This window comes from Hippichthys cyanospilos, chromosome 5 (assembly GCF_059441005.1).
Source record: "Hippichthys cyanospilos isolate Australia breed blue-spotted pipefish chromosome 5, RoL_Hcya_1.0, whole genome shotgun sequence".
NCBI lineage: Eukaryota > Metazoa > Chordata > Actinopteri > Syngnathiformes > Syngnathidae > Hippichthys > Hippichthys cyanospilos.
In genome coordinates this window covers 16,011,459-16,034,247 of record NC_142373.1, presented here as the reverse complement: position 1 = coordinate 16,034,247, position 22,789 = coordinate 16,011,459, and the positions used below count along the sequence as shown (strand labels likewise).

Genomic DNA, 22,789 nt, shown 5'->3' with positions numbered 1-22,789 from the left:
GGACGTATTTCGAACGCCACGCCCCACACGTGTGGCTCACCCGTGACGTGTCGGGCTCTAAAAACAACGCACAAAAAAAAAAATCTTAAAAAAATACATTAAAATGCACTTATAACTACTTGCATATTGGCAAGTGCATTTTCTTCCCACCCTCTCCCCGTGACACGCCCCTGTATGCAACATCTCTCACTTGTTTATTTTTTTTGGAGATGTTTGCATAAAAATTGCAGCAAAATGAAATAAATCGGACTAAAAAAATAAATGCATAACCAGCTCTATTTAGTCTAAGAATGTTTATTAAAATAATCTGACTTTTATCAAATTAGGGAAAGTACCAGAACCCTCCAATGAAACTTGTTAGATAATGTGTAATCTGATTAGAAGGTGCATAAACTGGCAGGAGAACATTCTAGATTTATTAACAATATGTTAATTTGTATACATTTTGCATGAAGTCCTGGTGCAGTATTTCCAAACCTTATTGAGAAATGTTTTACAATTGGAAATGTTCCTGCAACTCACCTGAAGATGGTGTTGTTTAGATTTACCTGCAACCCCCATGAGGAAAAACGCTCTATAAATTGCCTGGGTAAGATGTTCTAGAAGACTTGTTTTTCCAATTGCATGATGGGTTGATCCCACGAAAGGGCTAGAGAGTCAACAACAATAAAAAAGGAATGTCCGTTTTACTGTTTCGTTTGCATTTTAATAGATAATTAAAAACTCCCTGGAAAGTTTCATGTTATTTGTGCATTTATTTAAAAAAAAAACAACATCCAATTATTGCAGTAAAAAGCAGGCCTTTGCATATTAGCATGGATGCAAATAGAATAATGCACCAGGATGACAGATGCCATTCATATTACCCCCAAAGTGACCAATACCAACGACATTGTGTCATCATTGTATGTGGTTGCTACATTACTCTGCCTTTAGTGGAAAATTCCACTAAAGGATAACTTTTCAATAACAAGCTCATACATTGACACCAATGTGCATGTGATAAAAGGCATGTGACTATCTTCTTGACAAAGTCATCTAATCATTTAAAGACAAAAAAAAAAAGCACTGTCAGTGAGAGATAACAAGGCCAGCAGAACCGTTGACTTTCATCAAAACATCCTGCAACGACAGACAAGGCTCTGCATATTACAGGGGGAGGGAAGCCGAGTAAATTTCCACTGAGTCTTCTGGTCCGATACATTGGAAATTTCCATTTCGAAGAAAACCACACTTCCCAGCGAGCCTTGCGCGATGGTGACGTGCGCGTTTATGTGAGCCGCGCGACCACCGAACGAGTCGCTCGTTAGAAATGTAGGAAGCCTTCACGCGTTTCAACGTTTACAGTAGTACACGTTTGGACTCACCTCTCCAAACACATGCAACGTTACAAAGCTTAATTCGTCATATAGGTTGAACGTATTTAAAATCTATACGAGCATAAATTACATTTCATCAAGACGCATGTGTCGACTTGGAATTTTTGCCAGGGCGGAACGAACATACATATGCATGCATACAGTATATTCTGTAAATAATCTATCTAAATAAGAAACATGTTGCACAATGTACAATAAGGGGAAATAAAACATTCTGTCGTTCTACATGGCACAAGGGACATCTAGTGTACTTGTATTACAAAACAAGATTTCATGTAGTTATGATATTATTGCAAAAGGTCAGCTGGGAAATACCCTTGCAAACACAAGCAGCGCTAAGAATGATTGTGTGAAGAATCGTCTTGTGTTTTATTGACAGTGCCCTAGAGCCCTCTATGGACAAGCAGCAGCTCAGCACGTTTAATGACTGCAAACTGTCAAAACTTTTGGACTTTTGGTCAAATAACTTGATTGCATTGGAATAAATGATGGAATTTGTTTGGTGAAAGATGAATTCCACGTGAGCGTCACATTGCTGAGTAGTTTGCATTCTGTTGTCATTTATTTACATTTGTAATGTTCCATATTCAATAAAGCAGGGGTGTCAAACTCTTTTTTGCATGCGGGCCGCATGGAGGAAAGTCTTTCTAAGTGGGCCAGACCAATCAAATCATGCTTATATATTGATATAACTTTAAAACAACAACTTCAGATTCATTATTTTTTTAATACTGTCCAAAATAGTACACCCACAACATCACTATTAATCATAAAATATTTCACGTTTTTCATTTATTGAAAATACATTTCTATACTTTACAAAATCATCTCGCGGGCCAGATTAAATCAGGTTGTGGACCAGAGCCGGCCCGTGAGCCGTATGTTTGACTCCATTGCTATAACTGCATATCAGGTTTAATCTCTGAAATAAGTCATCATTGAATATATGGGAAGGCACAAAATTTCTGAAGGTTGCTAATCTACTTTAATGTTTTGCAATGCCATGACAGGAATAGTACAGTTATCTTTTCAAATTAAGAGCAAATTGATTGGAACATGTACCAACTTGCCTAAGTTTAAGTTTTATAGTGCTGCATATTGTCATGAGGAAAGCAATTTTCTGGAGGAAAGCCAGCAATTAAACAGGTTACAGTACATGATCTATTTTTTTACTTGTCAAAAAAAAATGGTGCTGGTTCGGGGGTACGTCATTGAAAACTGTTGAGAACAACTGCTCTAAATTAGTGGTTCATAAAGTAGCCTAATGTTATGTGTGCACCCCCTAATAGTAGGCTCAAGAATTACTGAATGAAATATTCAAGCTATGCGTAAATGTAAGTTTAAACATTTTAAACCACGTTTAGCACATTAAGTATTGTTCAGTTGTATTTCAAATTTGAATCGAAGGATTAAGTACCAAACAATGATAAAGTGGTTTACAATAATACGAAATATACATTTTAGGGATAAAACCTTGTTTAAATGACACTTAGAACGACTATGCACCTGCTTTACGTTATTGGTCATGTTCTTAGCACTTGGGGAATCATTGAGGTGGTACTTGTAAGTAGTTTGAGAACCAAATCTCATCGTATTAATTGAGCGATTGCTAGCATGCTAAATGCATGACAATGTCTTTCAATCCTTAAATACTTACAAAGGAGAAACAAAAAAGACGACAAAAACCTAAAAACTTTAGAATACATCATACTCACCAGAGATCCTAATATATATATATATATATATATATATATATATATTTCTTAGTTCCTTCAGCTGGTGTTCTGAACGTGCCCAAAAAAAATTTAACTTTTGAAACAAGCGGGCCAGCAATTGCTGTCCTCACAACGTCCTGTTTTTCTTGAAAAGTATGCCTTGAAAAAAAACTTTAAAAAAAAATGATGTTCAACTCTATGACTCGATCTTTAGCGGAGAACATTAGACTATTTATCTGAGCCAGTCAGAGGGCAGAAAAATGCTGACGCCACTCCTGAGCATTCGCATAAGTGCAGAGTGATGAATCTAAAATCTGGTTGTTAAAAAAAGAAACAGCTGTTTCTGTGGTGTGTGTGTGTGTGTGTGTGTGTGTGTGTGTGTGTGTGTGTGTGTGTCTGTGTGTGTTGGATGCCAGCAGTTGAGATTGTGAAGACATTGGGCAGATTATGTTCACATGGCAACAAATAGAAGAAATCAGATTGGACAAAAAAAAAACAATCAAAATGGGACAACAAAAACATCCAATGAAATGAACTAACAGGCTGGAAATCAATCAAGACAATTCAACTAAGTTGTAAATGTAGGTCAGCGCCTCTGATAACATTAGTGCCAGCAAAGAAGGCCTTGAAGGCCCGAACCGCCACAGATAAACAGATATTGCAAACCTAAACGGAGGCTGGGCATGACCTCATATTTTCAAGTGTCAACTGGCCTGACCACAGTTTTTTGCACACTGGGCTCTTTATTTTGTGCGGTTTACATGGCAATTCGCAGAACAATTTGCTCAAGTGTCTACATGACAAAATGCCCTGAAAGCCACGCGAGCGCTTCAAGATGCAAATTTAGGATTGGCAATAAACCGAAAATTCGCTAAAATCAAGCTTTTGCAAAAGGGGCAAAATGCTAGATGGTGGTTTACAACAGGTACTAACTATTTAATTGTGAAATTTGAAGGGATAGTTTTTTCGGTGATGTACCTACCTCCCTCTAACCCCCCTATGTTTTTGGATGAAAAAAAACAAGACTTAAAACATGCCACCAATGTCTGATTTATTAAACTTTAGAACCAAACTTAATTTATATTGCTAATGACTATATAAACGACTATGTGTACTTGGGATTGACTCTTAAAAACATAAAAAGACGTCTTTAGGATTTAATTAGTTAATATGATAAAAATTCGTAAGATAATTATATATATATATATATATATATATATATATATATATATATATATATATATATAAAAGATCGCCTAAAAATGATGATACATGTTTGTACACAATATTTGTAGTATTAGACAACAACACAAAGTTTTAATTTTTGCTATACTGTATTAACTGAAAAATGCAGGAATGTCTGCACCAACAATAAATTGTTCAAAGATTGAGTAATGTTGTTGCTGGTATTAAGTAAGAGGGTTTCCTGTTTTTTTGGAGCTCCCAGTTGATCATGGGCGCAGATGGCAGGGGGGGACAGAGGACACGTGCCCCCGTTTTTATGATGAATGTACAATGGCCCCTCCCCACACTATCGTTACATAAGAACACATGTATCTTTGGTCAAATGTGCAACTGCAGGTTTTTGACTTCAAAAGGATTTTTGGCCGGAGAGGTACTTTCCTTCAACTTGGCAGAGAGGGCCAAGTTCACTTCAAAATTGATTGGGTACTTTCCAGGTTTTCTGGATTCTTCCCCATAGTTACCTAATTTCTGATGGGAAACATACACTCGAAAATAGTTGGGTTAAAAATACCCCAATTATGGCTCATTAAATTATTGACTCAATATTTGGGTCAATTTGACCCAACAATGGGTAATTTTGTGTAAGACAATCACAAATAGGGTTGTGTTTTCTAAAAACGTTAGGTCATCTTGACCCAAAGATCGAGTCTGTCCTTATTTGACCTTTAATTTGATTATTTTTGACCCAACTATATCTAGAATGGATATCGACTCTTTATCAGAGAGTGTGTGTGTGTATATATATATGGGTATCATATCTACCGTACATCTATATCTAGATAGATAGATAGAAGAGGAGAATTTAGAGCAAAGGTGTCAAAGTCCGGTCTTCAAGGGCCACACTCCTGCATGGAGTAGAGGTTTCCCCTCTTTAACACACCTGATGTAAACAATCAGTTCATTAGCATGCTATGCGAGAGCCTGAAAACGATCCTTATCACTTAACTCAGTAGCGTTGGAACAGGGAAACAAAATCATGCATAACCACGGCCCCCGGGGGCCGAAGTTTGACACCTGTGAGTTTTTCAGGGAATTGCATGTACACAGGTATGTGAGAGGACACAGGTAGAACATGCAAGCGAGTCTGTACAAGAGACATTTTGTACCCCAAATTCTTGACTGGGGCCCTTGTACAACCACATGGAATGCAGTTTCACTCCCTCTTTGCAGATCCACACGTCAGCTACATGTGGTTGCATTTGCATAACATGCCGTTATTGCGTCGGGACTCAAGTGGGCAACATTCACAGCCAGCCAACTACTTGTGGGCAGGCAACATTTGAAAAACGCCCTCGAAAACTGCGCGGCACGTGTCATCAGCTCACACGAAAATACGAAGGGCGGCGCGGCTTTAAAAGCGCTGCGGCTCGGGTCGCGAAGAAGTGCGAACGCTTGCTCTTTGCGCAGTTTCACCGAGGTCTGTTAAATATCCTTTTAGGTAACGGACAAACAGGGAGACGGCAAGGAGGAAAAACAAGGGTCTTGGCAGCACTAACAATGAAACCATTGTTTCCTACCTCCCAGTGGTTCGACTTGGCTTTGGCTGATTAGAAACACCAGCGCGGCCTCGGCTGTCTTCATACGTGCGCGTGATCACGGTTCCACTTCGACTTAAAAAGTCACCGCCGGGATAATCAAAAATTCATTCAAGTCGATTCATCTGCAACAAGATTTGCGCTTGACAGAACCACATGCCACCATCTTCTTCTGATGCTGGTCGACTTGCAAGTTAATCACAGTTCAAAGCCTTTGACATTCGGTGTCATATTCTACTGAATAATCATTTATGAAGTGACAAAGTGTAAAAATAAGTAAACCACTGCGAAAGGTGTAAAACTACTCACCCAGTGATGATGCCTGACAGGCAACCAATGGAGAGGGACCCAAGAATTATGTAATACAAAGCCTCCATTATCTAAACACTGCATTTCAATTAATATTGTCTTTATGGAATATGAATTATCCAGCAAAATCCACCGTCACTGTCAGTGACGTGTAGATAAGAGTTGAAGTTTCTGCAAAACAGGTTGGACCGTCATTTATAATTTAAGACAATTTGTCGTTTGAGCAGATTAAGCAGGAATCATGAAATTTGATGGACAAAATTAGTTTTTATGGGCCAGATCTGGCCCCCGGGCCCAAGTTGGATACGTGAATTAAAAGATCTTCTACTAGCTGGGAGAAGGTAAGACTGGTCAATTAATTGAATTAATTTAATGAATTCAACATTTAAAAAAATACAAAGCTAAAAATTACGAAAATCGTTAAATCAAGATTTTGCAAAAATGGCATATTTACAGGGTTAGTTCTTATTTAGCCATTTTTAGCAGTAAAAATTCATATATACTCCTATAATACTAGACATTTTTAAAAACTCCCTTTTGACTTGAAAATATTCTGAAGAAAAAAAAAAGTACCCCGATTTAATGTCTGGACTTTTAACAACGTAAAATTACATCTTTGGGATTGAATGAGTTTATTTGATAACCCAATTAATTTTTTACATACAATCAATACTTTAAAAAAAAAATAAAAAAAATCAAACAACATTTTTCACTTGATGTCAACTGAAAATGACATCACAAATCATGAAGGCTCAGGTAACAACCAGTCTGTCGCCGTTCAACTTATGAACACCACACGACCTGAGCTTTGAGCACAGGAGATGTCATTTTGAGTCGACAGCAAGTAGAAAAAAAGTGTTTTTAAAAAGGTATAATATGTACATGAAAAATAAATTAGTTAATAAGAGTTAAGTTATACACAATGTTTACGTTATAACTAGTCATTATTTTTCTCAAAATATTTTCTGCAGGATTTAAAAAAAACAAAGTCGAATTGATATTAAAAAAAAAATTGTTGGGTTTAATCCTTCCATTAATATCATAATCGGCAAAAATGACAGAAAAAAAGGCTTTTTATTATTTGATCATATCACCCAGACCTAGCAGAATCAAATTATGAGCATGTGGAGAAAATGATAATTATTTCAGTATTCATACTTTTTTATGACCTTATTGTTTTGGTGGGTGCTGTACATTGCGGTTTTTCGTAAGTGTTATGCCTCGATTTAATTATGGTTAGAAAACCCCGCTGTGGGCGCAGGGGCTAGAAGTGGTGAAAGCTGTAATATCATCACCACAAACAAACCCAAGATACTTTTGGTTAATTATCTGTGACAATAAATAACAAATAAGGACGAGTTATGCAATCGGATGATCATTTCAAGCTGCCGTAGTCTATTGAGTCAATTTTCGCATTATTCATGCGTAAAGGCCACTTCATTCAAACCAAACAGTTGAGTCAATTTTTATGGACAATATAGCACCGATTCCCCACTTGTGTGACTTTACGGAACAATTTTCAGCAGCGACATCATTTGTAATGCTACGCTATTTCCGTTGCTAATGCTAGACAGGCTTACTGGACGTACACTGTAGATTATTACAAAAATAACAGGCTTATTGCAGCCCTACTTTTAGAGCGCAGAGGCTCACTTCTCTCCAACAAGGTTTTACTATATTCTATTGTTAGCCATACTTTCCATTAGTTAGAGCAATATTATCTCATCGGGTGTATAAAAAGCTTGCAGTCGCAGCAAGTGGAGCTTATGTTCTTTGGTGCGGCAAAAGGAATGAGAAATGTGCACACGCGAGGTAACATGGTATCTATAAAATTTTATCTTTGGAAAAAAAACAACAAAAACAAAAGCAGGACAAAGTAAAAATATAGACGTATATACAGAGACTTTCTTTACATTTTTTGGGGGGTGTAAAGTTGAGTTTGTTTGAAGAGTAATACCGTAATTCCCCAACCTGTGTAAAGGTTTAATTTTGGGGTCAATTGTGGCATTTTCTATGTTACCGTGAATAAGACGCACCTACACTTTGGCAACGATGTAAAAACTAAAGCAAAATTGAATACATCTCATCTACACCCTTCATATTTTTTGTGTTCATATTCGTTTACTTTCAGATTTCTCACACTGTGAACGGTCAGTGAATGCAGCGCCAGCGTAATGGTGATTGAGCTCGAAGCATATGTTTAACCGTCTGGCAGCGTAGCTCAAGTTCATTTTGCCATAAATTCCCAAAGTTGTGCAGCATCCGCGTTCCACAAAATTTATGATTGTGTGTGTATGCCAAAAGACCACAATTAATAAAATACTTTCAGTGTTCTATCAGCTGGAGACATCATAGCATTGATATGATCCTCTCCATTTTGGTAAAAATTTACTCGGACGTTGGTTCAGTCCGCTCGCTTCTTTTACGGAAAATAATGCCCTAACAACCTGAACTTACACAAGCTGCCGTTGGCGACAACAAGCACCGGCTGCTAACAGTTGACTCACTTCCACTCTCTAGCTCGTCCCAATACGGTAATTATTTTAAGTAAGAATACGTTAAAATACGTTAAAAGTTACCGTTTACAGGATGCACCCGTTGTATTTGGCCTTCTTTTTTTGGGGCGAGGGAAGCATGTCTTACATTTGGGGAATCACGGTAATCCGAATATTTGTGACTGGCCCTGGTAAAATAAGTCACAGTGACCCAAAGTTCCAAAATGGGGGGAACGAGCTCAGCACCAGATTCTTCTCACATCCTTAAAAAATACATTGAAGTACAGTACACGGAGGACTTAAAACGTCCAAAACTCCATATAATTGTCAAAATGTGCGTCATCTCATAATGAGAACAGGCGGAGTAAAAAAATGTATGGATGGATGGGGAGGAAGAATACAAATCCCTCAGAGATCAATAAATCTGTGTTAACTCCGGTTTGAGCACGGCGAGTTACTTCTTTCTGAGGAGTTCTCGGCAAGATATTGTTCCAGAATCTCATCGATGACGTCGCACTCGTAATTGACTTGGCTCAGGTCCAAATATGGCACGCGGTTGACAAGAAAACGTCCAATGTTGTGACGCAGTTCAATCAGCCTGAGAGAGAAGGGGAGAGAAACAAAGAAATAGTGTTTTGACCAATAAATATCTCAAAGTTTTATTTTCTTCCAACCTATTCAAGTTATCTGAATTTGAAGCGCTGCTTGATGGTTTCATGGACGACTCTCCATTGTGCAGCGTGGTTCGGCTTTCGCTCTGCAACGTTTTTTCTCCCGCTTGCTGAAGCTTTATCCTGAGCTCCTCACACTGGCTCGACAGGTTTGCCTTTTCCTCCTGGAGAGTCTTCAACTGATGGATTGCCCCCCGAGGACAGGTGCCACACACAGCAAACAAAGAAAACAAATGAAAAATAACCAGTCGAGTTAGTGTAGATATGCTAATAATGACAAATTTAAAGTGATACTAAACTTACGTTGGAATTTTCGGCAATATGATCATTATTTTTCATTTACAATTAATATATTTTAAAACACATCGCGCCACTTGCTGTCGACTGAAAACGACATCACATGCACTCAGGGCTCAGGTAACCAATCACAGATCAACTTGTGAGTGTCACATGACCACAGATGAGCTGTGATTGGTTGTTATAAGAGCGTAGAGTACATGTGATGTCATTGTCAGTCAAGAGCAAGTGGAAAAATATGGTTTTAAAGGTATTAACTCATTCATATGTGAATTAATCTGCCATTTCGCAGACAAACATTTAACTCATTCACTGCCAAAGACGGCTATAGATGTCAAAAACTGAGTTTTACATGGCTAGTAGTTCATTTCTTAATTGTATGAACAAGAACTTAGTTATCAAATTAATTATAGACAAAATTCTAATTTTTACTGCTGAAAATGGCTAGATAAGTTTTGTATCTCTTGCAGAGGTGTCAGACTCCATTTTTATCATGGGCCACATTGTCGTTCTAGTTTCTGTTGGATGGCCCCTGGGACTGTGACGTCAAATACATTTTAAATATGATCGTCACACATTTTCAAATCTGATGCTGCTAAAAATTCTTCAAAAGGGGTATTGGTAACAAAAACAACAAAAAAAGTGTAAAAGTTGACGATAACTTGCAAATTTAGTATTTTAGCCAGAAAGTTGAAGTTATAATTAGCATTTCGAGGGCGACATAAAATTATGTAGTGGGCCGGATAATCGATATATAATGTGGAAACATGTATACAAAAGTTAAACAAAAAAAATACACAATTGGAAATTTAAAATGTACCAAAGTATTAATTATTGTTTATATTTCTTTCTTTCAAGATTTAATTATCAAAATGCACTGTACAGGTAATCCCAAGAAATGTACCGACGTATTTAAATCAGTATTTTTTTAATTGTGTGAGGTATTTACACATTTATGGATGTATTTCAACATACAGTACAGCTATTCACTTGAGATCACTTCTCCCCCCCACCCAAAAACCAAAAAAAAATCAGACTCCAGAGTTAAAAAAAAAAAAAAAATCTGTAAAAGTCTTGAATATCTAAATCTGTGGGCGCGGAACCACAAGTATGTAGGGGGTCCACTGTATCATTATTTATTTCATCTGTATGTATTTCATTTTGGCAATCTTGCTCTCCATTGCAACACAATAATTTAATCTGTCATTTTGATGCATCTACCTCAGTGGGTGGCCAGCAGAGAGGAAGAAAGTAAAGCCAGCACCAATCAAACTGCTGGGTGAACAGCTGTGGCGGATCATGTTAGAATCCTGGCGTGGGTGATCTTTGTGTGTGTGTGTGTGTGTTTGTGGTGGGCTAGTATTGGAGAACTGTTAGAGAACTTTTAAGTTGCGCGAGGTGCCGACACAGTGCCACAGTTGGAACACTAACCTGAGAGAGCAGTTGATTCCTTTCCTTGGTTCTTTGATCCAGTTCCCGAACAAGAGAGTCCACTTGCCAAGTGATGTCGCACAAATCCTCCTCCGTCTGGCCAGTACTAGAGTTTGGCTGATCACCTTCCAATAATTCACCTCTGTTACTCACAAGTTGATTGATTTTGTCTTTGGCCTTTTCGAACAAGCTTTTATAGTCTTTCTGCAGACAGGTTTCCTCTGTCTGGCTGGATTGGTGGAGACAATTAAAAGGTTCCAATGCCTTCGCAGGCGTTTGTGTTGTTTCGTAGATTTCATCATCATCATCATCGCTATCGATATAAACAATTTGATTGGATTCATCCGGGCACTGAATGTCACTATTGTTTTCTTCCTTAACCATTCTTGAAAACTGAGTACTGCGTTCAACGGTTATGACGACCCCATGATGTTCTTCGTCTGAATTTCGGCTCATATCCTCCTTTTCTTCCTTGATTTCTGGTGCGTCCGCCTGGCTGACGACAGGAGGCGAAGAACTGTTTCCTTCATTGGCCGACCCTAGGAGACTGGCTACAGAATTCAGGGGTTCAAAGGCCTCCTTTCTGAGTGGGCTCACATCTCCTGATGAAGCACTTTGATGTAAAAAATTTTGCCTACAACTTTTAGGTGTGCTTTCGGACTCGGCGGACATCCTTCTCTTCTTGCTGCTGTATGTGCAAAAAAAAAAAAAAAAGCATTTAATTTGATGAAACATAAAAATAAGAAGGCCATAACTAAAGCTACCTACTCTGGAGTTGCCATGGAGTACACGCTTGAAATAATTGGTAAACCATTGCTTCTGGGCGGGCTGCCCGCTAGAGAGAAAGAAGGAAAAAAAAAAAGAAGGCTCTTGTGCAATTGCTCTGTAAGTTTCCCTTGTTACATGTAAAAGCTATTGTAAGAAATAACTTCTACAGCACTTTGAAACAACAACTGTTGCATAGAATGTAACGTACATGGAGTAAAGTTTGTCTTACATGAACTAATGCAATTTCAAAATCTTTCCATTCTGTGTGTGGTACCCGAGGCATACTGTAAAGCGAGATTTGGATGAAAAATGAATTAGCCAACAGTCAACTCTGCAGTCACCATTTTTGGAAGGAAAATCGTTGCACCCTAACCCCTAACTCTTTCGAGTAGAAGATATAGACGAGGCGGTGAATCTCGGCTTGTCGTGTCGATTTTGAGGTTGCAAAATAACATGTTGAAAATTGAATAAGTCACAGTTGAAAAATGTTTGCAAAGGTATGATATAAACAGAGTAAGCATTTGACATAATGAGAAAAGATGACGCTGAGTAAATGCTGACTGCAATATAAACCAGTGTAAGCATCGCTGTCAGTGTATTTCTTAGGTGCATAATTTAGAGAAATGAAAGCAAAGGCGTTTACAAATCAATAAATATTTGACCACCAAAAGCCCTTCGTCTCACTTTGGTTGTTTTTCTAGTTTGAGATGTCACAAAAGCATAAAATATTAGCAAAGTCACTGTTCCACTTGAAGCTCGCTTTTAAAAGATGCTTGTTTTCTTTGCTGTTTGGTCAATAGCCGATGTTTTTGGTGAAACCAACCCATGTTCCAATGTGGAAAAAAAAAAAAAAACATGGTGATTTTTAATGAATGGGAAAGAGCACTAGAGACAATCTTTTTTTTCCCCCAAATGAAATAAGGGTCTACACTTTCTTTGGTAAGATCGGAGCTTAAGCCGGCATGCACCACAAAGCACAAAGTGCTCTACGACGGTACGGCAATATGTGAAATTTGCACATATTGACTACACTTGAATGAGCCATTGATCGGGTGATAAAAATGCCTGAGTGAACCAGGGTGAATGAGCAATACTACTAAAGGACAAAATGTTTTCATTGCTATTTCTTCCTAACAGAGTGCTTGAGTTTGGGTTTCAAATTTCAGCTTTCCTATTTTTATGCGTTTAGCCTATACAATCCGATTGTGACACATGGTCCAATGATGTAAATCAGTGTATGATTTAAAAGATTTTTTTAAAACACTCACACTCAGTGATAATCTCTGGAGAGAATGAAGACTCCTGTACTGACCGCATGTTCAATGTTCTCTGTGAAGAACTGGGAGTAGACAAGGAATGTACAGTCTGGATTTAAAAAAAAAAAAAAAAAAAAAGGCATTAAGAGAGGCCATTATGGAAAATTTACTTTTTGGTTGCGTGTATAGAAATAGTTGGCCCTCTTTAGCATCTGCCAACTCATAAAGTGTAAAATGAAAACAATATGGGGCAACAATGAAGGGTTATATAATAGTAAATAAGCATAGCGTAAGCCCCTGCTGCATGGCGTGTAACTTGTCTCTTTGTGCATATATGCTAAATGTTTTCAGGTTTTGAGAACAGCGCTAAACAAATGATTTATTATTAGAATTGGGGATGAAAATATTATTTTAATAATCGATTAATCTGTCAATTATTTTGTTGATTAACTGGATGATTTGAGTTGTATTTTCCCATTTGTTTACTCTCAGTGGTCCCCAACCCCCGGTCCGCGGACCGGTATCAGTCAGTGGATCAACTGGTACCGGGCCGCGTAGGCTGCACCCGAAAAAATGTTTTGGAGATGATTTTGTTTAACAGTTCATAAGTTTGTGCTTGATGTGTTTTTTGGCGCCGCCTCTGGCCGCTGTTGATATTACATTATATTTACTGATTGAGAGGCTGAAATAGTGAGGGTTTTTTTTTTTTTTTTTTGAACTTAAACTCAAAACTTAAACTTCAAGAATGACCATCCATTAGTTGTTGATTAATTGGTGCAGTTTTAATTAGAATATTCATATTGGCAGATTTTGTCAAACTAATCTGAAAGATTCTCAATACCATTAATATGTTTAGTTATTAGTCGAGCATTTTTTTAAAATAAGAATTATTCGGCCTTCTTGTAAAAACATATTTGCAATTTTTGGGCCAGGCCTCTGACCATAACACCATGCACCAGCTGCACAATGTACAGTAAATACACACGTTGTGATGTAGCTTGACTTGGAGGACATCCTCCTGCTTGTGAACAGTCCGACTTTTCAGCGTGAGCTGTTTTTGGCGCTGCTCTTCCAAATGCCGGCGATCTTCAAAGGCCTGGGGTAACAAATGCTTTTAAAAGCAATGCAAAACAGCTACATGAACACATACTGCCTTTATGCTCTTACCTTTTGCTTGATTCTTAACTTTTTTTTGTCCTCCCTTTCTCTGTAACACACAAATAACAGTGGTCAAAATGTAGCTATTTTATTAGTTAGTGATTCAAATGAAAAACAAAACAAATACTTTTGCTTGTAAGTTTTTGTGTATGACGGTTGGTCGTCATCAGAGTCTTGAGCTTCTTCTTCAACGTCACAATTCCTGGCAAAGCACATAAATAGGACTCAAATCAATGGGAATAAAGACTTCAGTTTTAACCAAAAGCCTTGGTAGCCACTTTTTTTTTTTCTTTCGAGGAACCAACACGCCCAAATTTCACATTAAAGTGAATGGAAGGAATTTACAACAGGGCAAGTGAAGGTCAACAGGTGTTATGGTTCAGTGATTCAGAAATCCTGGTCTTGAAGCAATTATGTGGAGAAGTAAGTAACCAGAAAGAACATGCTTACAAATGAAAGAAAACTGAGGACAAAAAAAAAGAAAGAAAGCTAAAACTTTGTTCTACAAACATAACGTAACATGTCCAAATTAAAACATTCTAGACATTATACTGATCTACACTGACGGCTTGATCGTGATGAAATTATATTTTTATATCCTGCAAAAACGTCCATTGATTCAAATGTCATAATTTGCAGAGATATCAAAGACGTTATTGATTGGTTCCAGAAATTATATGTTGTGTGAATCTTTTGAGCAGTAACATCAAATGATTTTTTTGAACTAAGGGGACTTCATTTAAGAATTAGAGGATTGTTTGTTGTAGCATAAGTTCCTTCTTTGGAGTATTTTCTTGGAGTTATTAAAAATGTAATTACAATACAGTATAGTGATTTAATGACGTAAAAATAGTGTATTCTATGTTTCTCTTCTGATATCACAACCTCATTCTCATGTCGTGAAGTCTAAGGCCTTAACCTTGTGTTATTTACAGTGTGGTCTAAAACGTCATTGTAATTGTGCCTTAGAGAAGTCTTATTAATGTCTGTACACATATTCATAAAACTGAATACCTGAACTGAGGATCAGGATTCATATGACAGAACCAACTGTCCGGTAGCCTGCTGCAGTCGATCCCGTCAGGCAGTTTGCGCCATTTCCTGCAAGTGTCACACATCACCCAGTTCTGATCTGGACGCTTGCTGCAAACAAACAAGAACATTTTGTGAATCAAGCAAGCTAGTGATCTTCAGACTGTCTTCGCCTGACGAAAATCTTTCCTAAATATGGGTTTGCGCCAGATAGTGATTGGAACCTTATGGGGACATCAAACATTTCAAATCCTATCAGTATTTAAATTGCAAAAGAAGAAAAAATCTTTACATTTGCACATTTAATTTGGCACGAATACAAACCTGATGTCATCCACTTCCACCTTTTTGTGTGGGTTATTACCGGTCAGCCTGAAGCGTATTTCATTGCAATACTCCTCCAGTTTGATTGCCAAACTGCTCATAGTTTTTCTGTAAAAATAATATTAATAAATCACATCAACTCATGTCAATGTGCTAAAATTAACACACAATGGCCGCAATTCAATATATGGTGGGCACAACTTACCTGTACTTGTCATTCTCTATAAAGCTTTGCTTGTTGTGCATTGGCTCCAGGAAGTTGCACTCTATGATGCCGATGACACCAACGCCTTTGCTGTTGGGCTTTTACATGTCAACAGATAAGATGTAAAAAAGTTTAAGGGATAAAGTCTTCATTCTGTGAAATATTTTCTCCAAACATGCTAATGAAGATTTAGCACGCAACACAGAATACGCATACACACACAAAGACATTTGAGACAAATGCTAATTCAAAGAAATGTTAATATATTCCCAAAGAATCTATTCTACTTTTTATATTACTTTTGGCTGCACTGCCTTTAGTGTATGTAGCGAGGTCTTTTCTTTTTGTCCTTGATGTGCTGAAATGTCGATTTAATCTGCACAAAGCTAATTGGATCTGCCCAGAGCCTTCAGAACCAGTAGTGCAGGCCCATGTCACTTAAGCTATATTAGCAGAGGCAGTTTTTATTTTTTCAGTAGATTTCAATTTCATCCTCACATGCCCAACTTGAGGACTATGGAGCAAGCCCCTGATGACATCGAGAATTTTCCAGCCTATTACTAGCTGGCCAGCGCAAAACTTGTTACAGCCAGCTTCAACCAGCAAAACATGCCTGCACACATTAATACATTTAATAATAAGTGTCTCTGATGACTATGATTTATTTTATTCAAGTTTGTATTGTTTTTGTCATCTTTGTATAGTTTTGTGTAAATGGTTCTATAATTCTGACGAAATAGTGGTTGTATTAAGCTATTAAATATATTAGTACGGTTAGCGCTACATTTGTCATTTATTGGGCCCAAAAAGACCGTGCCAGTGAAGCTACTAATTTCGAGAGTTTCGGCAAGTTTTGTGTCTGCAGTACTGTAAGTATTTAGAAAAAAAGCAATATACCTATACATACTTTTACTAATAACATTTATGAATGGAAAACTGCTCATTTAAGTCGATTACTGTATAAAATTTGATGAAGTTGCAAAAATTCACCTTGAGTTGGCAGCCAATACGCTCATAGGCCTTTATGAGCCGATTCTTGTGATACATCATGATGCCATAGTGCTCCCTACTTTTGGTGTTGTAACCAAAAATAATGGGCACTCGTCTGGGCTGTTATACAATTTAAGGAAAGTGAAAGCAACACAAATATCATCTAGCAGTTTTTTTCAGAAAAACAAAACTCTGAGCCAAAGGTTACTGTATATTATATCATACAAAGAAAAACAAGGGGGAGAGCGTAACTCTAATAAGGATACAGCAGACTGAGGCTTGTAGTGGTCTGTTTTAGTATTGGCCAGACTTTTGGCAATCAGTTGAGTTTTCACCTTCTGACCTCGAATAACAACATGCATGCGAGGCTTCAGGTACAAGATACTGCAGTATGCCTGTATACACGGGGGGACAGTCACAGTCAGATATACTGTGTATAACATAGATAATATGATGCAATGAATGTTTTGTTTTCACTTGATCTATTATATTAGTGGTTAATGTCATGCTATACGGTTACTGTAAAAAAAAAAAAAAAGAGATTTGTGAGGGAATGTTTCTTACCCGCAGGGAGTATATACTTTCAGGTACATGTGAGGGAATTCTCTCACCAGGCCGGTTCAACTCCTCGTAGACATCGGATGGAATCTGAATATCGTAACGGTCTGCCTGAAAATCAAACTCCAATGTCCCAGCGGATGTCCTGACAGAGAAAATATTTAAAGTGGTATCAGCATTATAATCAACATCATCAAAAATAAATTAATAAAATAAAAGACATTTAATATAATACAGTATTTTCTAAATCCTGGCACGCGTACCGCACTCCGCAGATTTAAAGCAAACATTAAGTGTAAACCTGCGTAGGTTCCAGATGATGATGCGTGTGCCGGTCGAGGTTGTGGACCAGGTCGACGTGATGGCACTGATCTCAGTGAGCAGGTCCGTCTCTGTTTTGAAGGGTGAGTAGCGCAGAATGTCCTGCAGACTGGCTTTGTGCACTTCATTTACACACAGTACAGTGCATGTCAAGGACAAAATGTATATTGCATTACAGACAAATCTGAGTAGAAATATGACATCTAATATACTGGCCTGATGCAGGTTAAATTACGTTTAAATGGAAAATCTTAAAGCACTGTAGTTCAGTTCAAAAAGTAAAATGAAAATATTAAATTGATATGCACAGACACCACATAGACTTCCCACTAGTACTTGATACACAACCCGACTTTCAAATAAAACAAAGACATAGTTTTAAAGATCTGCTTTATCCAAACGGCATTTTCCTTAAAATTTCATGAGATTAATGGTCATTTTCTATTATTCTAATTTGTAATTCCACGTTGCGAGCAGCAGATATTAGTATCAGCTTTCGTCCCGAGTATTGATACCTTGACATATGTCCATGTATTGGCCCAATACCAAGTAATCCCTCAATAAAATATTTAAATATTTTTGTTGGCGGTATTTTGCATGAGAACCGTGTACTAATACAACAAAGGATATAGCTGCGGTCTGTGTGCTCAAAGCAGACAATGGGTACAATTATCTGTTGAGCATTGATCTCTTCCAGGTACGTTTGAGACAGCATCCCGACACACGAAGAACTCTTGGACCGGGAAAAGACTATGGCGTCTCTCCCCAGACGCATGGATCCAGATTTGAAACCGTTGCCGTACATCCCGATGGGCTCCACGCCATTTACAGCAACCTTGTCGCTGTAGCCAAAGCTTTAACATGCAGAAAGAGGCACACAAGAATCAAATCGCAAGAATCAATCGCTATTATACAAATATGCGTAAGAAAATGAAAGGACGTTAAAAGGATCATCAGTCATTGTCTTTTATATGATGGATTATGTTTCAAGTCCCAAAGTAAAGAATTTGACAAGTTTTTGGTAGGGATGTGAAACTAAAGCTTCATGAAGTTCTTGTTATTTTTCCACTCCTGTAGATGGTGCTCTTTGTTTAAAAGTAAACACTTGTGCGGTGGAATAGTTTCCATGCATATTTTAACCAGGAGAGCCATCTAGAGGAATCAAAAATATCACAATTGCCTCCATTAAACCGTTAATCACTAGTTTTTGGCACATTATCTATATGATCTCTTTATCCATATTAGACCTTTCAACAATCGTATGTTTTCTGCTGGTTCATTTGTCCAAACCAACCACAGTACTCCAATTAGTACTGCATTTATTGAGCTCAACTCATGAATGAAGCAGCAAAATCCACCTGACACCACTGTTGCTCACGGCTCAATTACATCTTAGCTAGCTTCTGAGTTTGGTCATGCAAAATTGCAACCTGAGCCGCGATTGGCCATCATTTGAGCCCTGAGCAAGTATGATGTCATTTCTGGTCAACAGCAAGTGGCTATCTTATTAATTTACTCAAACGAGTCAATAGTGCATTCCTTGTCACCATGTTAAGTCTGGTACCTGAGCATTTTATGCATGGCCGCAGGGTCCAAACCATTCCCATTATCCATGAAACTGAGGCATTCGTGTCCTTTCACAACGGTCTTGTCAATCCAGAACGCGTTGGCCATAACATCTGGATCGCAGGCATTGTCTGAAAAATGAATGAGAGCCGTTGTTTGTTTTCTTGTTAACAGTAGTGTTGGGGGAATGAAAAAGAATGTTTGGATGAGTGTCATACGGATGCAAGTGTGTGTGTAGATATTGCAACACGCTTGTTACATAACAGTCGTATGGCTGCGCGAATGATCTGTGTTGGAAAGCACTGACAATAAGCTGTGGAGGGTGAAAACATAAGAGGGCACTGGGATCTTGCAAAATCCTCGAAATTTTCTGTTTGGATGGGGCTGGTTAATTTCTTGGCTTTAGGTCTTGCTTTCAAACACTTTGTGAACGGGCAAAGGCCAAAACTATTTTTTAAGTGTGTGGTAAGGAATCAAAGTGAAACAGAACTCTCTTATGATTCAGTTGATTAAAGACACTTGGAAAATTCCAAAGTTAGTCTCAATCAAGCAGAGTACATGAACAGACCGAATATGGGCCATTTCCCTCTATTTTGATCAATGCGACTTCTTGGCCGTCTCGTAAAGACTATTTTGTATTTCTCCCTACTATTACTGTACTACAAATAAATCAGTTAACATTTTTAAGCGGTTTGGATGCGCTGTGGAAGCATGCTGCCTCTCACAGGTCAGTTCTGGTACTACAACTAGTTCACGCCCCAAAACTATGAATTTCAATTAAACTACATATTTCTTTCATTGATGCGTTTATTGAACATAACAATATTTCAAGATTTTAAAAAAATATATAATAAATACAATATTAAAAAAATACCTCTCAAGAACCTGTCAAATACTACCCTTAGCCAAGTTCTCTATACTTAACTCATGTTATTCAAATACAAAACAAAACGCACTTGTAAAAATAATTTTGTTATGACTCATAAACCCTTTTCAGATATACATATAGCCAAACAAAGAATTTTGGGGGGATAAAATGTAATGTTTTATATGGGTACAAATAATCTTGATGTTTTTATATGTTATTTTTTGGTAGTCTTGAAACACTATTTTGTAATCTTTTTTTGAACGCAGTGAGTGATTCACAGCTTTTCAATCGTATTTCATAGTTATTCCATGAATCAACACCTTCAAAAGACACACATTTGCCTCATATTTGTTCTTGTTCGTACTAAATGAATTAAGTAGACACTGTGCTGTGAACACTTAAATTGCAGGTAAATAATGTATGTGGTATATGAAATGTTGAGTTTGCTGACAAAGTGGACTTCTCTTTATTTACTGTATTTATTTTGCAGATGGGAATGCCTGGAGTCCATTATGTTATCTCATGGAGTCAAAATAGGGCAGTACAGACAAGCCTAACACTTTATTGAACATACTTCTCAAAACAATGAGAGACTTGCAGGGTAAACAAAAAAAAAAAGGAAGTGTTGTAAAGACAAGCCTAACATTTTATTGAACATACTTCTCAAAACAATGAAGGACTTGCAGGATAAAAAAAAAAAAAAAGTGTTGTAACCCCTGAGGTTCAACATGTGAAGAAAATAATTGGTCCCGAGTTCTGTTGGGGGACTATGGCAAAGCCATCACGTTACATTTGTAACACTAGACATCAAATATCACTTAAAAAGAATAGAAATCCTTTGTGCCCAACCCCTATATATGTGTACTGTATAATAAAACACTCTTTTTTTTTTTTTTTGCAATAGCACTTTGGTCAGGGTGACTCACCGATAAGCTCGGCAATGGCACTGAAAGGCCAGGTGTGGCTGGTAGAGTTGGTATGCAGGTACTTAGGGCAAAGCTGCAAAGTGAAGCAAAAACAATGACATCATATGTTAAGGCATCCCATAAAACAGTGGTTCTCAACCTTTTGTCAGTGAAGTACCCCCTGTTAAATATGTTCTCAGCCAAGTGCCCCATAACCAGCACAAAGCATTTTTGGATTTTATGGGGGGGGGGGGGGGGGGGGGACATACAAAGCATTTTTAGGTTTGGGGAAAAAAAAAAAACACTTAAAATGTGCCATCGGTGTTTGATTTATTACATTTTAGAACCCTTCGAACTTCATTTGTATTGGTCCACAAAAAAACCACCAAAAAAATAATAAAAATGAACAAAGTGAACCCTTTTGGATCATAGAAGACATATTCAATATAATATAAATTATTAACACATATTTGTCCACAAAACAATAATCAACATATAGTGTCAGACCTGTTCTAAAAAAAATAAATCATTATGAATAAGTATTAGTCCACAGAAAAATATTCAACATAAAGTGTCATCTTTTGGGATTACAGTAGAGATCTGTTGACAAAAATAAATCATTAACTTGAATATTAATAAATATTTGTCCACAAAAAAGTCAACATAAAGTGTTAGACCAGTTAAATTATTAAATTATTAAACTTATCATGTCCTCTTTGGGGATTCTAGTAGGGATCACAATATAATCATACAAAAAAAATATTTAAAAAAAAAATCACAAAATAATTATTAACTTATTAATAAATGTGTCCACAAAAAAATAATGAACTTAGAGCGTGAGACGTGTTCTCAAAGATAAATATTTATGAATAAATATTTGTCCACTTGACGGGCAACGAGAGGTTGGGTCCAAACTCTAGTATCGGGTAGAATATGGGTTTTTAAAATAACTAAATTGAAATAACCCTCTGAACATAAACGTTGTTTTATGAACTTATATTTTCCTAAAAATTTTAACTTATTCAACAATTATTTTAAAATTATTTTTGCATAATTTATTTTGTTTAAAATCGAGTACCCCGCAGTTCCTTAAAGTACCGCCAGGGGTACCTGAACGCCATTTGAAACACTGCCATAAATCATCAGTGGCTGCACGTTATCCATTCAGGATACTGTGCACCTACAAAAATACTTCTAAAAAATACTGCTTTATGCTACATTTATTAATAACGCAATAAATTATTGCGATATAATTCTACTAGCAAAATATTACAATGGATACTGCTAGCGGGTAAGTAAAACAACCTCTTTGCTAATGCTAACTTGGACATCGTGCTTGAATAAACAGCGTTTTAAACAGCTAAAGGACTTGAACATTGAAGAACGGTGATATGTAGTGAAACCGCTGTGAATAGAAAAGTGCACTTGTGAAAACCGTCATTTTTAGACTACTTACAGTACTGAGAGGAACGCCACGGTCGTATTGATCTGCCATTGCATTTCGCTCTCGCGGGAAGTGACGTCACAGAAACGCACGCTTCCTTCCTTTTTGTGATCGGCAATAGAATATCAAAATAAGTGGCGTTGGCTTTTCGTGTTCATCACAAAAAAATACGACAATTAATGAAGTCTTTCTCTTGTGGTATGAATGTTAAAGAACATTTTTGTGACGTAAAAGATTTTGCAGAAATCTCCTGGCAAGTCTTCGAGTTCTACTTTCCATTACTTTTGTTATGGCATTTTATCAGTTTTGTTTTCCAA

At 37.3% G+C, this 22,789-nt stretch overlaps 1 protein-coding gene across 1 annotated transcript; it reads right to left on the bottom strand.

Moving 5' to 3' along the window:
* Positions 1 to 8,001: 8,001 nt before the first annotated feature.
* morc3a (MORC family CW-type zinc finger 3a) lies at positions 8,002 to 22,544 on the bottom strand. Its single transcript, XM_088415938.1, has 19 exons — positions 22,485 to 22,544; positions 21,050 to 21,122; positions 19,254 to 19,386; positions 18,320 to 18,543; positions 17,670 to 17,826; positions 17,375 to 17,513; positions 17,077 to 17,205; positions 16,811 to 16,930; positions 15,821 to 15,918; positions 15,616 to 15,723; positions 15,274 to 15,402; positions 14,387 to 14,461; positions 14,269 to 14,308; positions 14,087 to 14,197; positions 13,114 to 13,210; positions 11,846 to 11,912; positions 11,078 to 11,765; positions 9,353 to 9,528; positions 8,002 to 9,276 (listed from the first exon to the last, which is right to left on the bottom strand). Exons 1-19 carry the CDS (start codon positions 22,521 to 22,523, stop codon positions 9,108 to 9,110), a joined length of 2,772 nt encoding a protein of 923 aa, XP_088272064.1. The 5' UTR covers positions 22,524 to 22,544; the 3' UTR covers positions 8,002 to 9,107.
* Positions 22,545 to 22,789: the final 245 nt, after the last annotated feature.